The sequence below is a fragment of the Patagioenas fasciata genome, chromosome 6 (genome assembly GCF_037038585.1).
Source record: "Patagioenas fasciata isolate bPatFas1 chromosome 6, bPatFas1.hap1, whole genome shotgun sequence".
Lineage (NCBI taxonomy): Eukaryota > Metazoa > Chordata > Aves > Columbiformes > Columbidae > Patagioenas > Patagioenas fasciata.
The window spans coordinates 32,948,901-32,972,812 of NC_092525.1; the positions used below are offsets into that span (position 1 = coordinate 32,948,901).

At 45.3% G+C, this 23,912-nt stretch overlaps 1 protein-coding gene across 3 annotated transcripts; it reads right to left on the reverse strand.

Annotated features, from left to right (window-relative positions):
- Nucleotides 1–371: 371 nt before the first annotated feature.
- Nucleotides 372–23,430, reverse strand: LRRC8C (leucine rich repeat containing 8 VRAC subunit C). 3 transcript variants are annotated; one of them, XM_065841970.2, is made up of 3 exons: nucleotides 23,328–23,430; nucleotides 8,688–8,829; nucleotides 372–6,496 (listed from the first exon to the last, which is right to left on the reverse strand). In XM_065841970.2, the coding sequence occupies exons 2-3, from the start codon at nucleotides 8,823–8,825 to the stop codon at nucleotides 4,226–4,228; spliced, it is 2,409 nt and encodes an 802-aa protein (XP_065698042.1). In that variant the 5' UTR covers nucleotides 8,826–8,829; nucleotides 23,328–23,430; the 3' UTR covers nucleotides 372–4,225. The 3 variants fall into 3 exon arrangements, with proteins under 3 accessions (XP_065698042.1, XP_065698045.1, XP_071666560.1); XM_065841973.2 differs by lacking the exon at nucleotides 23,328–23,430 and adding an exon at nucleotides 22,864–23,001; XM_071810459.1 differs by lacking the exon at nucleotides 23,328–23,430 and adding an exon at nucleotides 9,665–12,584.
- Nucleotides 23,431–23,912: the final 482 nt, after the last annotated feature.

A 23,912-nucleotide genomic window follows, 5' to 3' on the forward strand; every position in this document is an offset into this window, starting at 1 on the left:
TACAGGGGGCTACGTCAGACGGCAGGGCTGGCAGTGTAATTTCCCTCAGCAGCACAGGCAGGTGGCGGGGGGGCCTCCTGCCATCCCGCACCCCAGCAGAGCACCAGGAGCAGGGTGCGGGAGCTGCTCCCGCAGGGTCGGCATCTTCAGCAGCCATTGAGCTGGCTGCCGGAGCGAGGGGATGGAAGGAGCGCACAGGAAGCGAGACCTTCTGGCTATAAATCCTGTCAAGTCTAACAATGTTTTTTCAAGCATATTTTCCTGACTTCCCTCCCAAGGGATCACACCCAAAAGATGGTTACGTCTGATCTTTAGGTAACCCAGAAACAAAATGTTCCCCAAACAAATAATCACATTGCAGTCTGACAATGTTCATTATTACAAAACAGCATTTTATTTCCGTTTTTTTTCTGGGTGTACTATATTGCAACGTAACACTATGCAGGTCTATTATCATATTAAGATTCTTGCTACAGAATTAAGAAGTTTGTCTATTTGGTCAAATTTCAAAGTTTTTCCTTGGCATTCTTACAGGAGTGATCACCACTTAAGCAGACAAATTACTGGTAGTGCCAGAAATGTGACATAAGACTTGGAGCGGGTGCTTTCCAATCAGAATTTGCAAGAGTTGTTGGGCTGGCTTGATGGAGGAGGTCAACACAAATATCCATCCTAATTTTGACACAGGAGGAGATGCAGATCTCCAGATTTTGATCACAAAGTAGATTTCCTTTTCAGGCTTAACATACTGTTAGGGTTGTCTTCTTATTTCTCATATACTCTTTGTCATCTCTACTTCTGTTACCAAGGAAGATTTATATTATATAATGTAAAATGCCTTGCTTATATTCTGGAATTATCTCACTTGTTAGGCACCTGATTAATGTAAGTAGTTATACAAACTCATAGAAACCATGCCTAAAGTATTATCCACAAAACGTCCATCCATTCCAAGTCAAATACTATAGGTCACAGAAAAGTCTAGTATGCATTGCATGTGAATATACATATGAGCAGTACATGAATCACTGAGTAAATATGGCACTTTTACATATTTTCCTGGATGTCGTACAGAATTAGGAAAAAATCTTCTCTTAGCTGACACATTTCTAAAATATGGTTTTGGAAAATACACCCCACAGACTAGACAGTAAGTTTAGAAAAGTCAACAGTGCAGCTACCTGAGTTTCAGTAAGTTTCAGCAATTAACAGTAAAGTGATATTTTATCATTCACTGCGAGCCTGAGGGTTTTTTGCCCACAAAGCCATGCCGCCTAACCCTGCTGCAGATAAACCAGCACGGCTCTCCAAGCACACGGCTCAGCAAGATGATGATCTGACCCAGCAGCTCAGCACCTCCAGAGTGACCTGTCCCACCTTCTCCTTGCCCAGACCCTGGCTGTGGAGTCCTGTTCCACCCTGGTGTCCATCTGATGCTTTGGAGAGCTGGTCCAGCAGAAAATCAGCCTTTTATTTTTTATTTATTTATTTTTTTAACCAGCTTACTTTTCTGCTGGATGGGAAAGTTGATTTGTCCTATGGAGGGATCAGACCAGCACCAGACCAGTAAAGGTACAAAAGAAGCAGCTGGAACCCGTTGCAGGAATGTGCACACAGGAGGGGAAGGGAACTGCCCCTTTTTGGTGGCAGTGAGCTGTTAGATTGACTAAGCTGTCTTGGCAGACCAAACCCTTGGAGAAGATACAGTTATTAGTGTGAAAGTGCTTAGACCGGTATAGTTTATTCCTATCTAGAAGGTGAATAAAGATATACCAGCACAAGGCACTTTATACTCATGTAACTGTGTCCACATGAGGGGTTGCACTGGTATAAGTATAATCAATAACAAATAAAAAAACCACATCCCCTAAGTGATGTATTTACAAAAATGGCGTAGAACAAGCCTTCAACCTTCAGGTATGAGGTGTGCACAACTTCCGCTCAGAAAACAGACCACAAACTACAAATGAAAAAAACATTAGACACAAAATAAATTAGGGATTTAAAATGCTACATCTAGGAATATAAAGATTTTTTTAAAAAACTTTAAATGTAATCCCGTATTTCAAATCTAAGTAAAATAACTATACAGCTCCACTGATTACATGGACATTTTAAACAGTTTACATTCATCAGGGACAACAGCACTTTGGTTTACATAATTAGGTTAATATGAGCAATGAAACATTTGTCTCCCTCACATTACATCAAAGTGAAATACATTTAGAATATATATACTGCCAAGCTGTCCAATAAGTGCATTCCATACACGAGTAGGAGTAGCTCTTGCAAAAGCTACAACAGTTAGAGGTCTTTAACAGAACTAAATCAAACCCCTTTTAAAAAGCTTGCTTTGATTCCTTCATCCCTGACCCATTTTTGATTAATCACATGGATCTTCTCCAGAACATAGCCAAGCACAAAAAATAACTCTGACTTGGTACTATGGCAAGCCCACATACCAGACTGCATAGCACACTCTGGATTCAGGAGGAAATTCTCATTTTAGTTTGCCTCCCCACCTTTGTAAGTCAGACTTTTAAAACACCGGTGGGCTTTTGTACCAAGTTCAAGAACTCAGATTGACTGTAGCTCAAGACACACAACGGCAGTTAGAAAACATTTAAGAGCAACCAGCTTGACAATCATCAGACAATTATTTTACATAGCTTTGAACAATCAGCAATTCAACCTCTGCAATTTATAAACAGCATTGCCTCCTAAAGAAAGAAGTACTTATTCCTAGATATCCTTGCAAAGCAGTTATCCAGTGCCTGCATCTGATTCAAACATGTTGTTGGATAGGATGAAGATATCTCCCAGCAAAATATTCTACTATCATATAGTAATTTTTTATTAGCTTAAATAAGCTTGTGAGCAGCACATGAGTTATCATAGACCTGCCGAACTTGCCTAAAAGAAAGCAAATGGCTGGATTAAATAAACTGAACATGGCTTCAGAGAATAAAGTTCCCAACCTGATGCATAATCATTACAGATTATTACATTGTTTTACAAAGCAGACTTCCAACTGTATGATTTCCGATTTAATTACTAGCTGGGGGATGAAAACACAGCCTTCATCCCCATTCTCTGGTAGGCTGAGACTTTTGAGAAGTTAATGTATTCATTTAATCTCATTTTTGCAAATCTGCAAATGTTCCTGTGCTGGGCTCTGTTATATGATAGCCAAGCTCAATTAAGGAGCATTTCAGATGCTATTTCCTTGTCAGAAGCTTTACAAACTAGACATGATTGCACTTTTTCTGATCCCACTCCTGCGAGGTGCCAAGCATCCCGCTGGGGACTGACCTGAAGGGGCAGAGGGCAGGACGGGGCGTTAGCGGTGGACGTGTGGGGGACTTTTCCAGGTAGTTTCACCTCGCTGGGTCGATGTTCCCACCACAGTGGGTTCATTGCACCCTTTTCACTCAAGTTTGCAGGAAATGGGCAGCCCCATCCCTTTGCACTACTTGGAAAATCTTCAACGTGAGTCACTTTGGTCCCAGCTCACCTGTGAACCAGGACCTTCCTGCACCAGAGAGGGACTCGCAGTCAGTGCCTCCTGCAATGTGTGAACAGAGAGCTGGACTAAACTTGCCAAAAGTTTCTGAAGGAGTTCTGCATGCTCCCTCAGACCCATTAAAATACACAAAAAACCTTTTCTACTTGCTCCGACCAGCTGAGAACACCATGTCATAAATAAAAAAGGATGGTCAACCCATATTTGATCTTGTTAGATGTTGAACACCTCTTTCTGCCACTGAAGAAAAGAGGAAACAAGGCGTTCAACACATGCAGCACCACCCGTTGAAGACCACGTCCCAAGGAATTAACAATAATCAGGAAGACGATATAATAATCTATTACAAATTATGTAACCCAAAGCATACATGTTAAACATAGTTCCCCTGTTGGGATTAGTCTAAGGAGAAAAAGAATCAGCAGATAAAACCATTTACTTTTACCAGTAAAAATTAAGTTACAGACACCCTTGTTCTCAGGGCAAAACAAACTTAAAAAATACCTTAAAACAGTGAAAAAATACAAGAAAATTTTATTTAAAAATATATGAACTCCTTACTCCAAATTTGTTTGTACAGAAAGGATTTGTTTGAAAAAGAAAAAAAATAATGACAAACTAAATGCATATTTGGAGTATGCACTTCCTACAGTATATTTGGTAGAAGCGTTATTTCTGTAAAACTGAGTGAGAAGAAGTTAGTTATTCAGCTTTCATCTGTTCCCTGACATCAGAAGGCAAAGTTTCAAACAAGGTGTCCTCTACAGTGAAACCAGTCCGCTTCAGAGCTCGGCATTCACCGAGCTCAGGTGGGAGGATTTCAAAGTGATTGCCTTTAATATCCAAGTGGGAGAGGAATACCAAATTACCAATTTTAGGTGAAAGGACTGACAAGTTATTTTTCCCGATTTTCAGAGTCTTAAGTTTTTTGCAAAAGTAGAGTTCATCTGGCACGCTCTCCACTTTGTTGCAAGTAATGGAGAAATATTGTAAACTCTGCAGAACTCCTATTTCGGGTGGGATAAAGCGAATGTCATTGTAAGACAAATCCAAATATCTGATTTTGTTGCATAGGAATAGGTGGGATGGAAGAACCTCTATTTTGTTATGGCTGAAGGAAAGCCGCTCAAGACTAGTGAGCTTCTTTATATGCTCTGGGATGTACGTTATGCTGTTGTACCACAGCTTTAGGATTGTCAGTTTTCGCAGATGTTGAAAACTTACTATTTCTTCAATGGATTTGAGGTTGTTTTCCTTTAGATCCAATTCCTGAAGGCTGAGAAGGCTGAAGACTGCATGAGGTATGCGCTCTAAATCACAATGAACCAATTCCAACTGTGTCAGGTTGACCATCTTCTTCAGGTTGTTGAGCATCACTAATTTAGTGCCATCATTATAGATGCACAATTTTTGCAGGTGACTTGAAACATCAACGGCAGATTGTGGGATTTTGGACAAATTACTTTTTATGTAAAGAACTTTAAGGCTTTTAAGTTCCCGAAAGGACTCCAGTGTAATGTTTTTGGAAATATCATGACTTAGGGAGCCAATTAAATAGAGCTCTTCCAAATTTCTGAGGCCATACATCCAGTGTGGAAGTTCTCTCATGTCATCAAACTTCACGCTCAAGATCTTGAGATTCTCCTTCAGAAACGCCAAGGCAGCACTGTGGATCTTCACAGAGCACTGGTGCAACGAGAGCTCTTGGAGATTGTCCAACTGTGCAATGGTTGCTGGTATCATTACATTATTAATTATTTCAAGTTTTAATGACTGCAGCTCAGTAATTTCAAAAACTGTGTCTGGTAGCCCAGAGAGCATGAAAAGCTGTAGCTCCAAATGGCTGTGGGAGTTTGTCTGTAGCCTCTGTCGCAGTTTATCTGCAGTCCACTCGTTGTTTAGGTTCAGCTGTTTCAGCTTGTTTTCACTGACCTCAGACAGGAAGACAGCAAACCTCTTGGAATAGAGAGGATCGTACTGATCGATCATATGAAGCATAAAAGCAAAGTCATTCTTGACATCTGGGATATCATCAATTCCTGTCTCTTGCCGAACATATTCAAAAGAATATTCTTTCAGTGAGCGGTAGAACAACCAGTACAGTGTGTAAAGGCATGTGAGGCCGTAGATGCTTACAAAGCATAGGTAGCAGTAAGAAAGTTTAGAGAACAGATGTGCCATCGTGTGATTGCAGCAGAAATTCTTATACCCTGTCATGTCTTCAATATCAACATTACAGACTACTGTAAAATTGACTTCTGACACAAGTGCTGTGTTGTAAGCAATAATAATAAGGAATTTAATTACCTTAAGTACAGTCTGGCGAACGTACATGACGTAGAGTATATCGCCCTCCTCAACATGCAGTCTGAATTTCTTCACCTTTTCAAAAAGTGCTTTGGCCTGCTCACCTTCTTTCTTATCTAGTGCCCCAGGTGTTCCCTTATCCACAACTAACTTCTCAGGGATTGATTTTAAAGACTGTGTCTTGACCAAAGTGCCTTCAGCGTTTGGCTGGATAGTATTAGACTTGTTTATATTGTTCTTCCTGTTATCCTTCTCTTCAGAGTCTTCCCCTGACACTTCCGATAAGGCTCTTGTTGTCCAGGGAGAATCGAAACATTTCCCGAGTATTGAAATGAAGTGTTCAATTTTGGAGCTCGATCCAGGGAATTTGAACCAGAAGTTACTACACAGCATGAAGACCAGTGTGTGTATAAGGACGAGGTAAGGGAAGTACTTGGCATACCAGTGCAGGGCACGTTCGTAGCACACCTGATTTATAAAGCTGTATTGCTGAAGGTCCAAATCAGTCTTCAGCCCTTTCATCTCAACTGTAGCTGGAGGGGTGGATGGCTTGAGTGGAGGAAGGGGGGTTGTATCTGGGATTGTGTTAAACACATTGGAGCTATTAGATTGGTTCTGGCAAGGCTGTATGCGCTTTGGAAGGCATATTATCTTGTCTTGCATGACCTGAAATACACAAAAAGATATCTTTTAAACTGAGGTACAAACAATGGTGGCAGTACCAATGGCAGCTGTCCTTGGAGTTCCTCCAGCTGCCAGGGATTCCTACCCACGGCCTGGTTCTTGGCCCCACAGGCTATCATTATTATTATTATTCCTAACAAGACACTTGTTCTCCATGCCAAGAACTAGGTCACCTCTCTTCATCTATGGCTAGCTTTCCAGAATTTGAATAAGGGGGCACTGAGATAATCCAGAAAAAGGAAAAGTGTGGGTAATGCTTCCAGAAAAGGCCAGGGATCTCCTGCATTGCTCTCCCCAGAGTCAGACTGTTCTTGCCAGGTGTATTCACCCTGGCTACGTGATGTTCGGAGATAGTATAGGCTTGAAAGCAGCGTAACTGCATTCATGTGGCTGTACGCTCACACTGTGATGTCTTATCACACCAAAAACGGCTGACAAAGGGCTAACATTGGCATATCTATGCTGGGACATTATTAATCCTCAGTCTTAATAAAGACAGATAGAGATAATAGATACTTGATGACATTTGTGTGCGTGTGTGTGTGCATGGATATAATTTTTATTCAGTTTCTCATACAAATACATAGAGTCCTCACACCACGCACCTGGGAGAAAAAATGTAGCTCTGTCCTTCTGTCCTTCTGTCTGTCTACAATGCAAAAAAAAGTAACTTTCTTAATTCGGGCTGGCCAGCCATGTTGACTAACTGAGGTCAGAGCACCTTTAGGGACCAACCACCTTTGGTTTAACTTGGGATAACAGTTTGAGTTCAGTGCAAGGCTCCCTACAGGTCTGAATTTGAAATGCTAATCCATGTGATAAACTGAGGAGATCTGTTATTTGTCCTGAATGACTAACTGGGATTAGCCCAAACTAAGAATATGTGTGTAGTATAGATGTATTATTTGACATCATGGTTGTTCAAAGCACTAAATGTAGGGTATGCAATGAGAACTACCCAAATCAGATCTTCCTCAATGATCCACCCTGGTGCAGGGAGATGCTGAGATGAGACAACATGTGTTTTGAAAAATATCAGTGTCATAACTGTTGACACATCAAAAACTCCTGCAGTTAATCTTTGTCTGTAAATGCTGTTCTGATATACACACTTACTTACACCCTGTATTCGTGCCTCTGGTAATAAGTGGGAATTTAAAAAATTGCCTGCTATTTGTAGTGTTTCCAAACTATTTTCAAGAGTGCTTTATCCAATCAAGCACGTAAACTCAAAAATAACCCATGTTCTACTTTGTTGGCTTAATCAAACACTTAGCTACTAATGTAAAATTCAGCCCTATATAAAGAGATTTTTTAAAACATGGACATAATATTTTTTCAACTGAAAACACTTGGAGAATACAGGCAAAACTACAGTTGATTTAATTTGAAATTTGGGACATAGTATGTGAAAATCTTGGGCCATGTAAGTGAGCAAATTGCCCTGAAAAAAGAGCTCTACCAATGTGTCCCTTTAGCTCCACTTCTAAGTCATGCCAAGAAATGTGAGATCCATGTTTGAACTAGTACTATAACTTTCTATTTTTGTGGAGTCCTTCCCAAACAGTACTTTCCATTTCTTTTCAGATCTTGGCTCTTTAGCAAAATGTAACTAACAGTGATTGACAGTAATGTCAATTGTTTACATGGAAGCATCCTCAGACATGCTTTGGAATGGAAGAGGCATAATATTAGTTGTGAGTGGTGTTAATAAAATAATCATTCATTTCAAATATCTTTGAAGCATAACAACAGAAAGAATATTAACATTTGCCAAATCAAGAAAAATAGAACTTACAAAATTACATTTTTCAAACTTTTAAACAGAAAAATGGCAACATATAAGAACTTACAGGGATCATCTGTTTTGTTACGCCAAATTGTGGTGAAAACAGGCATCCAGGCACAAGTCGAACCAACAGGTCTTAGCTGGCACCACTCCACTGACTCTAGCGCAACTCTGCTAATTTACAGCTGCTAAGTCTGGTCTGTGTTATTTGATGTTGCTACCTAAACAGATATAATCCTGGGACCAGCAAATTTTTGCTTTGTTCATGATGAAACCAAGAGATAAAACAAGACGTGACACCATCCTCCTGAGGACCTTCCTCGTTCGTGGTTTTCTTTCAGCATGCCCGAGAGCACCCGCTCGCTTCCCTCCCATTTGGTTTACCTGTAACGTGCACCCAAACACACCGATCATCAGCATGGCGACGGAGAGATAGTCTGTGAACACATCCCACCAGGGCTTCAGCACCCTGAACGCCGGCTGCTGCTCCGAGAACTGGCGAAACTCGGTCACGGGAATCATTGTCCTGCAAAAGAGCAAGGCCAGCGCTCAGCCTCCTGCAGCCTGTACCCCTCAGTCTGGGCGAGCAAGTACTTCTGTGAGGCTTGGAAAAAACCTGCTCTGGAAATGAAACTCCCAGAATGTGGCATGAAAGTTCCCGGCTGCCACCCACGCGATGTCTCGGACACCCTGGCGCAGAGGAGGGATGCTGCCGCTGCCCCCCTGCAGCTCCTGTGAGGGTGGGAGAGCAGAGCCAGGGTCCTGAACATGCAGGCAGGCAAATCCCCCTCTGCATTGACTCCAGCCATATCTGATGGGTCAATGTGGCCTTCTGAACCCCTGAAACCAGCCTGTTCTGCAGACAGAGACATTCAGCTTTATACACATTAGCCTTGATCTCAAAGGTCTGTCTGAAATGCTTGTCCTGCACTCAGATTTCACAGGCCTGTTTAGCTATCGTGTTTCATTCACTTCCACTTTATTCATAATGGCTTCAGGGATGCTTTAGTATATTTGTGTGCATACTCACTGCAGTTTTAAATCTACTGTGTTTTGAGTGCAAGTTGCTAAAGTGCTTTCGCTAACCAAAACTACAAGCAGATCAAGGGCTTTATCTTCACCCCAGATGTCGAGGCTTACATCACCACCTCCTCTGAAAAATCAGCTAACACATGAGCATGTACAGGCAAAGCAACTCATTTCAAAGCTTACAGCATATTGTGTAACTGAATCCCTGAGATCAAACCAGTACTGAAACTCCCCAGTAAGTTACAATGTAAAGATCAATTTGCATTGAAACATAACAAAAATACTCCCAAGGGCAATTTACACAATTTGTCCTTAACATCATAAATGCTCACCACAATCACTACATATCACAGTAATATTGGAAGAGTCCATAATCCTGATCCAGCTGCGCACTGGGACCATTAGTGTGGGTTTGGTGCCATCCAGCTGCGCGCAGGCTTAGGGATAAGCACACCCATGCTGGTACGCTGCCCTGGGACTTAAGGGATTCAGTTCATTCAGAGCTGGGGATTCGGCAGGGAGGATTCAGGCTCCAGCAGCTGCAATTCATCGCAAGCATACAGCCATCCTGAGAATTTATCGCTGACTTCCGCTGCCCTGGCCATACTCGCATGGAAAGATGCTCAGTTTGACACCTTCTCAGGGAGAGCTGTGCCTCTGCTTGCCCAGCTGATCCTCAGGAGGAAACACAGTCCCCAAAGGCACAAGGTGACGCCTGTAAATGAATCTGCATGAGTAGTTAGGCTGGAGCTTTGCAGCTTTCTGAGTGGGTAGCATTAAAACTTCTTAACCTCTGTCCCCTGCTCCCTTTCTTCTTGCAAGCCCCTGATGTTGCTTTAAGCACTACTTGGCCAGGCAGGGGAAGCTCCTCTCAGACTCTTGTCCTTCTAAAAGCTGTCCCCAGGATGCATGCTGCAATGCCAGATGAAATGGCACAAACCTCTCACATGGCTGGTGATCCCCAAGAGGACGGCAGGCTGTCCTCTGCAGCACTGGCAAATTAATAGACCATCAGTGAAAACTATGGCAATGCAAGCCTGACTTCACACAGCCAGCTCAGAGCTTGGCAGTGTCCATGCCAACAGGCCTGAATTGCTGCAGTGGTGGCGAAGGAACGCAGCATTCATTATCGAATTGCATACAACCAGGAGCCGCAATTCTGATTTTTGTGTGCCTGTCTTGCAGATGCTCAGCAGACTTATCAGGAAAGATAGACCTCTGCAGCAGAGAACAGCTCAGGTAGCTGCTGGAACAAACCTTTGTTGCTTTTCCCTTTTATTTTAGAAATACTGGTGGAAAAAACGTATCTCATAAATCAGAGGTGCCCCATGCAGCTTTAAGCTCATGCCCAGCATTCCTTCAGCTGAACCTGGGGAGAGGAGACCCTGAGCTGGCAGCAACCAGCAGCGCCTGAGCTGACGAACTTCATGCGCTGGTCTCTCTCCCACACCTGCATGTGTTCCACTGCCCTCCTCTTTTTCATTTCCACATGAAATGTAGGTGACTGGCAAATAGCTGATGGTAAGCTTCAAAAAATAATTTTTCTCTGAAGCATTGAAAAAAATAGAAAATGCTTAAAGAAATACACTAATACAAATGTTAGCTAATCAGTTGCCATGCAACAGTCCTGCTCAAAGCCTTGTAACACATATACCGCTGCCAGCTCAGGTTTTGAGGCCAGTTACCTGACTGAAATGACATCAGTACACCCAAGAATACATATCAACAGATTGCTTTAAAATCACAACATTTCCTTTCCTCTGCCCCACCCTTCAATAAGGGCTTATAAGTGCTTTTTCATATTCTGACGTCACAGCCTCTAGAGGTCCTATTTGTAAGGTTTTTCCAAAAGTATAGACAAATTGAGTGTCAGGCAAGACAGAATCGTGTTTCCTGCAGTGGAAACTCTTGAGAAAACACGAGGGCTCACACACACCAAAACACGCAGTGACCCAAGTCCTCCCTGGTTAGATGTCTGAGCAGCTCTGTGGATCTGAGCCACGGCGTTATGGAAGTTCACAGTACTGAAACAGGGGCAGTGCCCAACAGCAGACGGGACTGGAAACTATCTTGCAAATTACTGTGCAGGGGCAGTTTTCAAGACCAAAAATTAATTTGGCTGTTGCATTTGATAGGTTTAACTCTATTTTTAGGAGTCTTTTCTGTATTATATATTTGCTTTATTTCTTCTAAGTGACATGCGGGGAATTTAGATGATGGCAGGCAGTTTCTGGCACCACAAATACAGGCTGCTCTGATCCCCTGTTCCCTTCAGAGGCTGCTGTTCACGTAGTCTGACTCCTCATCAGCAGAGTGCGCATCCTGCCACCCTGGTCAATCGGCCAAGCAGAGGGAGACCTACATACAGAGAGCCTCTCTGAGCCATGCTAAAACCCATCTGTGAGGGCGGAAGGCTTGCAGTCCAACACCAGACATCAAAATCTGTCTGCCACTTACGTTTATCTTTATTGCTAAAAAAAAGAAAACAAATGTTACCAAATGATGGCAATGGTACTGAGCATAGTAATGGTAAATAAACCAACAATGTCCAATGACAGACAACATTTTTTAACTTCAGGAAAAAAGACATTCACAAGAAGCTTTAAATGGAGATCGGACATGAAGTGGGATAATGATTTTCCAGAATCCTCTTGAGAAACCCCATTGCTTCTCCCCTTGCTGCGCCAGCAAGAAAGAGAAAACACCAAAAAGAAACGTAGAGAAGCCCAGGCAGACCAGTGCTGCTGGAATCTGCACACACAAAAGAATGACATTAAATTGCTTTGTATTTCTCTCCCTCTTGCCTCTACCTTCTTTTCTGTTCTGGCCTGTCCAGTGAGCGAAAGGATATTTCTTAGCAGTGGCTCTGAGACCTCAGAAAAGACACAGCAGGTCTGTGTGGCTCAGAGCAACCCTGAAAAGTCCCTCCTGGCCATGGCTCGAGCCCAACTCTTCCCCACTGCTGCACCCAAAGCTACATCACTACCAGACACATTTATGACCACACACAAACCAAAATGAAGTGATTCAGTCAATCATTAATTTAAACAAATCAAAACAGGGATGTTAAAATGTCACACTGCAGCCCAAATCACAGCAACCGCTGGGACAGCACACCATCCACTGTAGATTCTTGTATCTTCTTATAACACAGAGATGGAAAAAAAGGAGTTCAACATTCCAGCTGTTGAAAACTAAGACAGCATTACTAATTGCACATTCAAAATGCTATTTAATGGAACAATACGTTGTAGCTGAAATGTTGAATCTAACTTATGTTAAACACTATTCTAACTTAACAAAATACTGAATTCTAGATATTGGATAATCTTTCCAACTAAAATCAGAACTCATTCTCTTTCTTCTCTCTTGTATTTCTAATAATCCTCAGTCTCCAGAGAAAAGAAAACTGTACATGAGATAAATCATCTGGTATTCAGCTAAAAAGGACTTGGATTAAAAAGAGTTGTACTGGCTGTTGAGCACTGCTGCTGAAAAGAGCTGAAGGTTGGCCAATTAAATCAAACAAACAAACAAAAACTAACAAACCAAGCCCACAAAAAATAGGAAATAGAGAAAACTTGATAATGGAAAATGAATATATGATAATAAGATGAAATCCAGGTACAAGGAAGGTGTGTCCAGCAGAAAAACTAACTACAGGAATCAGCTAATACATGGGCAACTAGGAGAGAGATATGATGATTTAATGTGACCTAAAAGAGCTAAGGAGAATAAATAGATCCAAGTCAGAGAGAACTGGAAACAAATTAGACTTAATAAATCAAGAGAGTGAATCAAAGGATGATGGTGAAATGGCCGCACTGTGGAGCAAACCAGCTTCTTAGCAATTTGCCTTCATCAGAGGGAATAAAGGAAAGTGGTGGGGACAGTTTGTAAGTGATGACGGCTCTTGCCAGTGCGGCTAAAGAGAAGAACAAGTAGGTTTTAGAAATTGGGCAGTTCATGTGACGTGCACTGCCGAATATAAAGGAAATTATTCCATTAACTTCCTGCCCACTGGCAGCTCGGAGGATGCTTGGAGACCAGCTGGGGGTGTCTGGGCAGAGACCACCTTTGCAGCGCTGGTGCCCATGGGGCACAGCTGGGGCTCTGGGCAGCGGTCAAACCTCTGCCCCCAGTGCTGCGTCAGCAAGGCCTCTGTGTGAATGGGCACAGAGATGCTGATGAGCAGTTTCCAGCGGTAGCTGCAGCCTCCCCACCTCCACCAGCGACAGCAGCCCAACGTACCAGCCCTCCCCAGCCCCGGCATCGCATACCCAGGCTGGCACCACTTGCTGCCGGGACTGCTCGGGCATGCCAGCTGTCACCATACAGCCAGCAAAACCCCGGGGACAAGCCCCAGCCCCAGCTTAACACTTTGCAAATAGGTGCTATGAGCTGCTCCCCATAGCTTCATGTCCACTAAGCTTCTGTGACCTGCCTTGCAGCAGCACTCGAAGGATCCCAGCCAGATGGGCAAACGCTTGGCCACATAAAAGTTTACACACTTGACCTGTCCAAGATGTGTGTGATACACCCTCTCATCAAGCTGTATTAATCTTGCAAGATGCTTTACTAAAAAAAAACAAAACATATTAATACTCAGAGAAGTGCCCCTCTGGTGCAATCATGAACAAAATCAGTTTTGGCTTCTAGCAGCTTCCCAACCCCACGCTCCAGCTATTGCTAGGTGACGGCTGGTATTTTTAAGCAGATTCTCACGGAGTAACTTCATTCATTTCATGGAGTATAACTGCGTGGATTGACACCAGCCCACAGCAGAAGCAGAGGGTTCCTACGCGCTGAAGAGCACCGCTCCCACTCTGCCCCACTTCAGCTGTCAAGGCACAGCTTGTGGAGACACTGTGATTAAGAGAAGCACAGTGAGTGAAACTGAAAGAAATAACAGGGCGGCCCTGCTTTAGCTGGCCTGTGGCAGGTCCGCTAGCACCCATTCCCCACCCAGGCAAATCCCAGCAGCTCCTGCCACTGCTCCCCGCCATGGTGAGATGGGCCAGCCTACCTGTCCCATGCTGCCAGGAAAGCTGTCGACTGGTCTGCGCCCTTCCAACAGGCAACGCTCAGTATCAGCCCTCGATAGCAGCTGCTTCATGTGCTGTATGTAGGAGACCAGGACTTGCAAGAGCTACATTTGCCAAGCTACAGGTGTTATTCACCAGAAGTCAAGCCCTTTACTATTTTGTTCTTCCAGCAGCAGTTACTCAATCATGTTGCCATGCGTTGAAGCAATCACTGTCATCCAGTAGTTTTAGGGGAACGACCACAACCACAGACCAGAACTAGGGCCCCTGGGTGCTGGATAGGCAACTAACATCCAGAATTTATTGCTTCAGTAGGGGCAGGGTATGAATAATGCATCAGAGAGAAAAAGGAGGAGCTTCGCAGGAGAAGAGAGACAACATGTTTACAACTGGGAAGGATAAAAAGCTGGTGAGATTTCTTAAGCTGACTAGAAAAGATGTTTAAATGATTAGCCAGCTGATATTTAACCACATTTCCTTGACATCACATCAACTTTCCTCAGACGCAGGATCAGCACCACCACCTCCTGAGCGTGGCACCGACCCCAGGCAGGTCCCAGATGCTATGGAGATGGCCCTCACCCCCCCGTAGGGAAGGAGCTTTCCCCGTGGCGTGAGGGGCCTGGTGGCCACGGGGCCAAGACCGCAGCCCAGCTGAGTACACTGGGAAGGGTCAAGGCTGTCCTCAAGAGACAACTCAGACTGGGACTGCTTGGTCTTTCACATCAGAGATGTACTGAAAGGAGAAAGTGCTGGGTTAGGCAAAGCCTGCCCTACTGGCTGTTTTAAGCATAAGGCATGTGTTAGGATAAATTATGAAATGTCTTTTGGGAATAGTGCTGCAAGTAGGTCTCTGGGTTGGTTCCCATACATGATTTATTGCATATTCATCTTCATTAAAGGCACAGAACACAGCACATATTTAACACACAAGGAGCTTGTGAGCTGGGAGCAGGGACCCTGCAGAGCCCAAGTGCTGCAGGCTCTGGGTGTGGGGGCTGCACTCTGGTGGGTTTTGTGTTATGCAGGACATGGCACTGCACACCCTGAACTCCTCAACCTGCTGCCCTGGGCTGTAAACATTTACTACTCTGCACAAATACCATGAAGTTGCTTTTCAGGTGGTTCTGTGCAGTCTGGCCTTGGCCACCTTGGGCCAGGAGCTGAAGTTAAGCTGAAGTGCTTCTCAGCACAGGGGCTGAGGCTGCACTGAAATGCAGAATTTTGCATCCTTACTTTGCCTGAATGAAACCTACACACTGAGACAGTTAAGGGAGTTTCTCAGCCAGGTTCACAGTGATATATTCTTAAATACTGGTCTACGCAGAGCCCCAAGGCTTGAGGCCACAGTCTCTGCTAGCCAGGGACAGCAGGCACAGCCTGGCACTAAAATGGCTCGGTACTAACATAATCTGTAATGGTTTCTGTTGATCATAGCTTTGCCAAATTTGCATTTGAGGTTGGGGGCCCTGGCATGACCATAAGGAAAAACCTGACTGTTTTAAAACAAAATTTAAATGAGGATATAGCCAGCAACTATTCAAATCATTTCTAGAAACAAGCTTCAGGGAACAACATTGGACTGTGAGCACTACAAAACTTGTGGTCTTTTTATTTTAAACTTTCCAGAACCCCATGCCCCAAAATTTGGCCTGTGTACCAGGGACATACTGCTTACTGCAGCATGAACAGCCGCCCAGAGCTGGCTGATTTATAAACCTCTGGGAACTGTGGTTTTGCATGTGTCCTTTGATCTCAGTAGACAAACACTTCATCTTCAGCATGTGCCCAGGATCCCCTCACAGCTCCTGTGCTGGCACTACAGAGCACAGATAATGAACCTGCTTCACTTCATCACCTCACCAGGAGAGGACTAAAAGCGGACACAGGCACAAGGCACCAAGTCTGGAAAACTGAGATTAGACTAAGGGGGAAATAAAATGATAAGAGCTGGAATTAGTAACTTCTAATTCCCAAGAGGTTGATGTTCCAGCCTTATCTGTGTATTCTCACACACATTGTACATACCATGAATAATGTCTGAACTATCCTGACATTCTGTTTCGGTAATTATCTTGCTGTATGTTTGCATTGACCAAAATGTTGAGCACTTTGCTAAGTGCAGATGCTTGGTCAGTTCCCATGTAACACACGATGATAACTCTGCTATTAACTTCTCCCTGTATTCAAGGCTTTTCAGGAGACCAGTTTCCCTGCTGGGCTTTACAGTCACTGATGTTTCCTGCAACACAAAGTTAAAAGCAAAACAAAAATGCCAAAAGTTTTTGGTCGCAAAAACTACTTTGAATGCTGGTTATTTGGGAGTATGGCAAAAAAGTATCACGTGCTGCCACTTTTTCAAACATGACTGGTTACTTTTTGTTCTCTTGCTCTTAACAGAGATTTTATAGGAAGAAATACCACCATTCTGAAATAAGAAATACAAACAAATGATGCTGTTGCTTAAACATCCCCCTTTTAGAAACTGGAAAGCTATTAAAAACAAACCATTTGCATCCAAACAAATATTTTTAAAAGTCCCTGTGTTTACTGTATTTTCAAACAAACTACTTGGAATTCATCTTCTTAGGGCTGAGGCTGGTGAGGAAACGTGGCCCAAAGGAAGAGCAGAGCGTGAGTCAGGAGTGCCCGTGGGGTCGGGGCCGTGGGCTCCCTGTGCTCCTGCTCCGGGTACACACACGGCCCCGCCACACTGCTGCTTCTCCACCTGCAAAACAGAAAGGTATCTACTTTCTTCACCACCTTTAGTGGGAAATATGAATGAAAAGTACTACAAAATCATAACCTACTACTTCGTCCCGTTTTCTGCAACGGTTGAGTCTAAACTCATAGCATGTCAAAACCTCCCTGCAAAGCCACTGGAGTTATTCTGATTTCATATCACCATTACCAAAATTATGTGTCATGGCACTAGTTTCCAATCTAGGGAGCAGATAAAATACAATCAGCCTATAGAAGACATTATTCCAGCAAGCCCGGTTTGGTAGTCCTACAAAACCTGCGCAACCCACGCAGTTTTCAGAGGGGCTGCACCTGCGCTGATGCAGATGAAAGAAGGCTGGCCATGACCGGGCTGTCCCCTGCGTCACAGCCCTGCAGCGTAGAAATAGGGTTTCGCTTCCAGATGGGCTGACTGGGGAAGGCCAGGCTGTGCCACCTGAGCTCCAGCATGGGCACAGGAGGGAAAGCTGCTCTCCCTTATGCCAGCTGCCACAACCGAGCTTCCCCAGTGCCCCAGCTCTGCAAGTCCACAACTGTGGGCAAGACTCCAAGAAACCATTGGGGATTTAATTGCTTGAGAAAACTGAAAAGGGCATAGCTTCCAGAAACTTGCTGAACACTGAAACCTTTTCCATTCTTTTCCCTCTGAGTTACAGAAGCCCACACTGCACGCACCCAGCATACACTTAGGCTCCCACTGTCTCTCTGCCCAGGACCCAGGAGGGAGCGTGGCAGATTTAGCAGTGAATCCCCTGCTCTGCTGCCAGTACCACCTGCTGCAGCAGTGGAAGCTCAACACCTGAATCCAGAACTAAGAGGAGACATAAAGAGGAAGCAACTTTAATAAACTGCAATTCAAAACATACGCTGCAATTTCCACCTATGCGTACAATGAGTGCCGCTTTGGCGACAGATCCCAGACAATAACCTTGTTGTTTGTTTTAATTGAGTCATAGTACTTTTTCATGTATTACACACCAAAAAAGACTTCCTATTGTCAGCAGCTCTTTGACTTCAACTTGGTTGGACTGCGGGGCAAAAAATGTTCAAGGCCAGATTCTTCCAGATAAAGTCTCAGTGAAGTCAAGAGGAGTTCTCTCTGTACCAAGCACATAAGCCTGTGTGGAGATTTGGCTTTCCTGAGCTATTTGTCCAAATCTAAGGAAAAGTACACTCTACACATTTCCATGTCAAAGACTACTTCAAAGGCAAGACTCACCATTTCTCAGCTCTGGGAGTAACATTCTTACTTTATCAGGGCTATCACTCCAGCTGCCGGTCCTCTTTCCAGAGCTGCAAAATGTTCTTAATGCGACTGAAAACCTTTAACAGCACACTAAAGCACTGAGCAAGAAACTATGCAGTAAGTGGTATTTTAGCACTCCTGAAGTATGTCTAAATGATTGAGAAAAGTAAACTCACATCAAGTTTTAATGAAAGTTTCAGAAGGTTTTCCACAAACACTTACTCAACATACTCATAGATAAAGGAGACACAGACAATGCCCCAGAATGTCAGAGGACAGACAATATTACACAAACCAGTGCCATTCATTGTGAAAGGAACAGGCAGGGGCCTTGGGCTAATACAAGCGCTCATGACAAGAAATGTTCAGCTGCTATAATTAAAAATTAATTCCTAATTGGGACAGGAAGCACAAAGGGTCCATTCTAAGCCTTAAGCAGCTCAACCATCTGAAAAGTTAGTTAAAAACTTTTTATGCAGTGATTGAGCCAAAAACGTTAAAGAAATGCCTGTTTTCATGAGTTGTGAGACTTTTTCATATAAAGGATCTTTTCTGCTCGTGCTTGCGGGCTGCACAAGAGAGCTTTCTAAACTTTGTGATAGTCTCATAAAACATGGATCCCCAAGTGCCTGGATAAACATACAGGTATTCTCAGACTGAAATGCAGCTCACGTATTTTCCTCCCCGTAAAACATCCTTTGTGACAAAACCCCCTAATGAGAATGATAAAGTTCATGGTCCCATCCATACTCCTGAAAGAATAATAAAGACTAACATAAGTAAATTCAAGTACATAAAATGGAAGTGATTTACACATACTTGAAGATAAACATGAACAGCTACAGAACCAGAATCTCTATTTTCATAAGATGACTTTTAAAGATCATAAACTTCAGAGATGTGGAAAACCAGAGCTGTCTGCCTAAACTCTCTATTGGAATCCTTCAGTAGGGTGTCCAGCCATAGCTCACTGAAAAGGGATCAGCTCTAAACTTGTTCCACCAAAAACTCTGTTGCTGCATCAAAAAACAGAAGGAAAAGCTGTTCCCATCAAGCCTAAACTTTGTGAGATCCAAGCAGCTGATGGAGGGTGGGGAGGGCTGTTCTGACCATACTGTAGCAGGTGTGCAGGTCTTTGAAATTATTTTGTCATGGGTAAATGATAGCAAAGAGCAAACACTCTTTTTAATCTCACTGCAGTTACCAAAGGGCTTTTCCAACAATATTGTCTGTGAACACCCATCTTGCTCTATAAGCTTGCATGAAAACTATCTACCCCTGCAACAGCTCATCAAGCATTCACATCAACTGGAAAATGATATCTCTAAGGGTGCTCGCCCACAACACCAAATCTGCTTTCTGACAGCAACCTGCACTTCTGAGCTGTTGCCTTCTGTGGTAAATCACACGTGTATCAGGATGCCACACCGCTGCATGCCCAGGGCAGCGCTTGACCCGTGCTCTGCTTCACCACATTCTCCAGAGCAAGCAATTAATCCAAGCTGCCACCTCTCTTTCAGTGATGAATAAATAAAACTGGAAATGTTCTCAGTGCTTCAGCAGCCTTATTGCTGGCTTCTTGAATTTTGGATCCTCATCAGTACAAAATCTCTATGTGCTATTGCCACTGAAGGGAGACATGAGCCAGCACCTCCGTTTTCAGCAGATCATCGTTTAGCCCAGGATTTGAAATTGGTATAAAAGGCTGGATGCTGGCCACCTGAAAGTCAATGGAAAAGTTAAATTTTACTTTGGCAGAGAGAAAAATGGATTTTCAATGCTATTATACAGGACCAAATATTTTCACATAAGCTGGTTCAAATTCAGTGTGACTTTGTACACTCACTGTGACAGCAGCATTAGCAACTTTCCATGGAGAAGAGTCCCATTCTGTGCTTCAGGGGAGGCCCTTGTTTTACTTTAAAAAACAAGAAAAAACATGCGCTGTATCTTAATGCAGGATTCTCCCAAACAAACGGAAAATGCGCAAAGCACATACACAGCACTATCCTACCTTCTAAAAACCTGACCTGATCAAACACTTGATTGTAAATCAGTCCTTCATGAGAGATGGAAACAGAGTGGACACAACATCCATACCGGAAAAAAATGCCAAGAAAATCATCCTGTTCCAAGCCTACGACTTTCTAGATGATACAGTTGTACAGTTTATGCTGTGTCTGATTAGCTGCTTCTGTCAGGCACTAAAATGTAGAATGAACACAGTGCAGGAAAGCTGATCCAGGGTTTGTCAGGCTTGAAGAGAGCTCTAAGGCACTGCCTGGGATGGGAAGACAGCGATGCCTGTCCTGTGTTATGAGTGAAAGCAGTGGAGCAAACAGCATATTCACACACGCCCAAGAAGGTGAATCAAACCTAATATAGTGTCTTCTTAGTGGGAAAGAGATCTTAGAAACATGAACCCCAACAAAAGCTATTGCACTATAGAGTTTTATCACACAAAATCCCTGAGCAGACAGCTAAAGGATGAAGAAGCGAGTAAAGTTTCCATTAGGTTGAACGTGTGAAATCCAACACTTGTTAACATTCTTCTGACAAACCATTCTGGAAGGAGAATGGTTTCTTTGCTTTACTAAGTAAGGTTTTAAGGGAAGTATTTTGGGGTCTTTTTTTTTTTCCCCTGAGATAAGTTGTTTCATTTTCAGGGTTTTCTTTAATACAAAGCCCCTGCCCTTCACAACTCTATAATAATAAGGACAATATCTTTTCACTAAGTTTTCCTCAAAGAGGAAAAAAATCCTGTAAAATTAAACTCTAGCTCCTATTATTGTGAATTGTTTGGATGGTAATTGATATTTAGGTTTTTTTTTACTTCCTGCAGCATTCAAAAAAGCTTGTGCTAGGAAGTGCCTTCTGGTGCTGAATAGGGGCCACTTCAACCAGTTGCAATTGAGGTCAACAGACAATCAGGGGAACTGCTCCTCCCTGCACTCTCTGACCCAATGCATTATTTTGGGTTTACTGTGTTGTTACTCTAGCACTAAGACCACCTGAACATTGTTTAACCCTCTCTATCGCCCAACCCAGATGCCACCCCCTTCCCGGTCAGAGACCCTTACCATGGGCCTCAAAAACCAGATACCAAAGCGGGATGCAGCTGCCTCAGAAAATCACCTTAAACCAGTACAGAAGCTGACTGCAAGATAGCGCCGAGCACCGGGGCAAGGAGCTTCTGTGAAGAATTCAGCTATCTCTGATTTTGTGCTTCACTGACAACCAGCACTGGCCTTTTCCAATACTGGGCACACCAAGTAACTAGATAAGTAGGCTTTCCATCATTAACTTTCTTTCTAAAACTGTTTACAAGAGTAAATAGTAACAAAAACCCCACGGAAAGTCATATTACAGTAAAACCTTCAGCAGTGCCCGTTATTATTCAGACTGGAAGAAAACAGCATCACGGCTGCCACACATTTAGCAAACTCAGAATACAACTGGAAAAGGAAATGATTCAGAAACCACAGGTGCTCAGCACCAGGCTGCTGTGCCTCGCTGGCAGCCCCTGGGCACGGGCACTTGTGAGACAGAAGGAATCCAAGGCTAGGTTGAAATTAGGGATCAACTCGGAACGGGGCTCAGCCCAGCGCTGGATGCTGATCTACACCACAGTCACAAACAGGCATTTCCCAAAGAAGAGTGAGCCCAGGGGAGTGAGTGCTGCCCTCCTGACTGCTGTGATCTTGCCAAAAAGAAAAGCAAAAGCAGGTCGGATATACTGGGGGGAGGGGAAACATGCATATTTGGTTGAATTGGGAAAGGAGATTTTTATTGAAAAAATTATTTCCAATATTGCCATCTTTTTCTCCACTATCTTGCAAAGCACCTTTCTGCTTGTCCAGTTTTTTTTAGAGCATCATTCAAGCCTACAGTGTTCTTTGGCAGCAAACATGTACATGTGTGTCTACAAACAGTGCTGCCCATAATACTGAGTCTTTTCTCACAGAAAGTACTTATTCAAGAAAAAAAAAAAGGTAAGCCAAAACTCACATATTTATCCGTGCAAAAAAAACATTATTCACTTTTAAACGTTTTCATCCTAATGAAATTATAGTAGGAGGCATTCGGCAGTCTTTCATAAGCCTCTCATTTTGCTTGGTCAACTCTTTCCAGTGAACTGGACAAACTGCATTTTGCGAATAATGAACAAAACCACCCATCACACTGCGACAAGGCAGAGTTGGTTTAAAACCGACTTCAAATCAAGATTGCATATTTTTTTCTAAATCTCTTCGAAAACAAAGCCACTGACGCCGGGGTCCGGCAGTGCCGCCAGGGGCTGCGCTCCCTCCCGACCCGGCGGCAGGGACCCCCCGGGGCACGGAGCCGCTGCGCAGTCCCCGCGGAGGCACCGCGCTCCCCGCGGTCCTTCTGCCCGCCGGCGGGCGCAGCGGGAGCGCGGCCGAACCGCCACCTCCCCGTCCTGCTCGCAGCCTCCCCGTAATGCGGGTCGCCTTGGGGTTCTTCTTCGGGAAAATACCTTCAAGGGCTTCCCTCGAGCCGCCCGTCTCCACGGCGACTGTTTCGCCTCCCCCCGCCGCGCAGACCCCGCTCCCGGGAAGCCCCGCTTGGCTCCGGGCCGCTCCCCCGCCGGGCACCCCCGGGGCCGCCCGAGCGTCGCGGCCCGGCAGCGGGGTGCGCCGCCTGGCCGGGGATGGGAGGGATGGGGCGGGGGGGGGAGGGCTGCCGTGGCCGCTTCCCGGCGCCCGTCCGCGGGGGAGGAAACAGCGGCGATCCCGGATAAAGTTTGGCTCCCCTGGCGCTGCCCAGGGCGGGGGGCGGCACGGCAGATGCCGCCGGTAAGCAGAGCGCTGCCCCCACCGGGCCGCTTCTCCTCGCGGCGGCTCAGTCCGCGCAGCCCCCCGAGTCCCCTCCCCGCAGTGATGCCCCAGCGCGGGCAGCGGCCGCCCCGGGGAGCGGCGGGCGGGGCGCGGCAGTGCCTACCTGGTGCGGGGCCGGGCGGGGGGCGCGGGGTCACGGGCGGCCGGGCGGCAGCGCGATCATGCCGCGGTGCGGGGCTGAGCGCAGCGGGCAGGGCCGGGCCGGGCGGGGCGGGGAGGCCGCCCGCCCGACAGCTGCGCTCCGCCCGCCGCCGCCCCGCCCCCCGCCGCCGCGGGGCCACGTCTCCGGTCTGACGCACGCGGCGGCGGCCGGGGGGCGCCGGTCGGGTCGGGCTGGGCCGGGCCGGGCAGCCCCCGCTGGCGGCGGCGCTCCGGGCGGGCCCGCCCCGCAGGCCCAGCCGCGACAGGCGGGACAGCCGCGCTCCGCCCGCTCCCCCGGAGGCCGAGCTGCAGGGGGGCCGCTAACGGTAACCGGCAGCCCAGGCCTCCGGGAGGGCCCGCGGCTGGAGCGGCCCTCGGCCGCGCCCGGACGTAGCTGCGAGTCGGGGGCTGGCTGAACAAAAGCCGCATAAGCAGGCTGGTTTGGGGCTTGTGTCTCCGCAACGTGCAGTCGGTGCCGCGGGCAGCGATGCCGGGTGGAGGGGACCACGGGGGGCCGTCCCCACGCCGCGGGCGGCTTCGGTCCGTG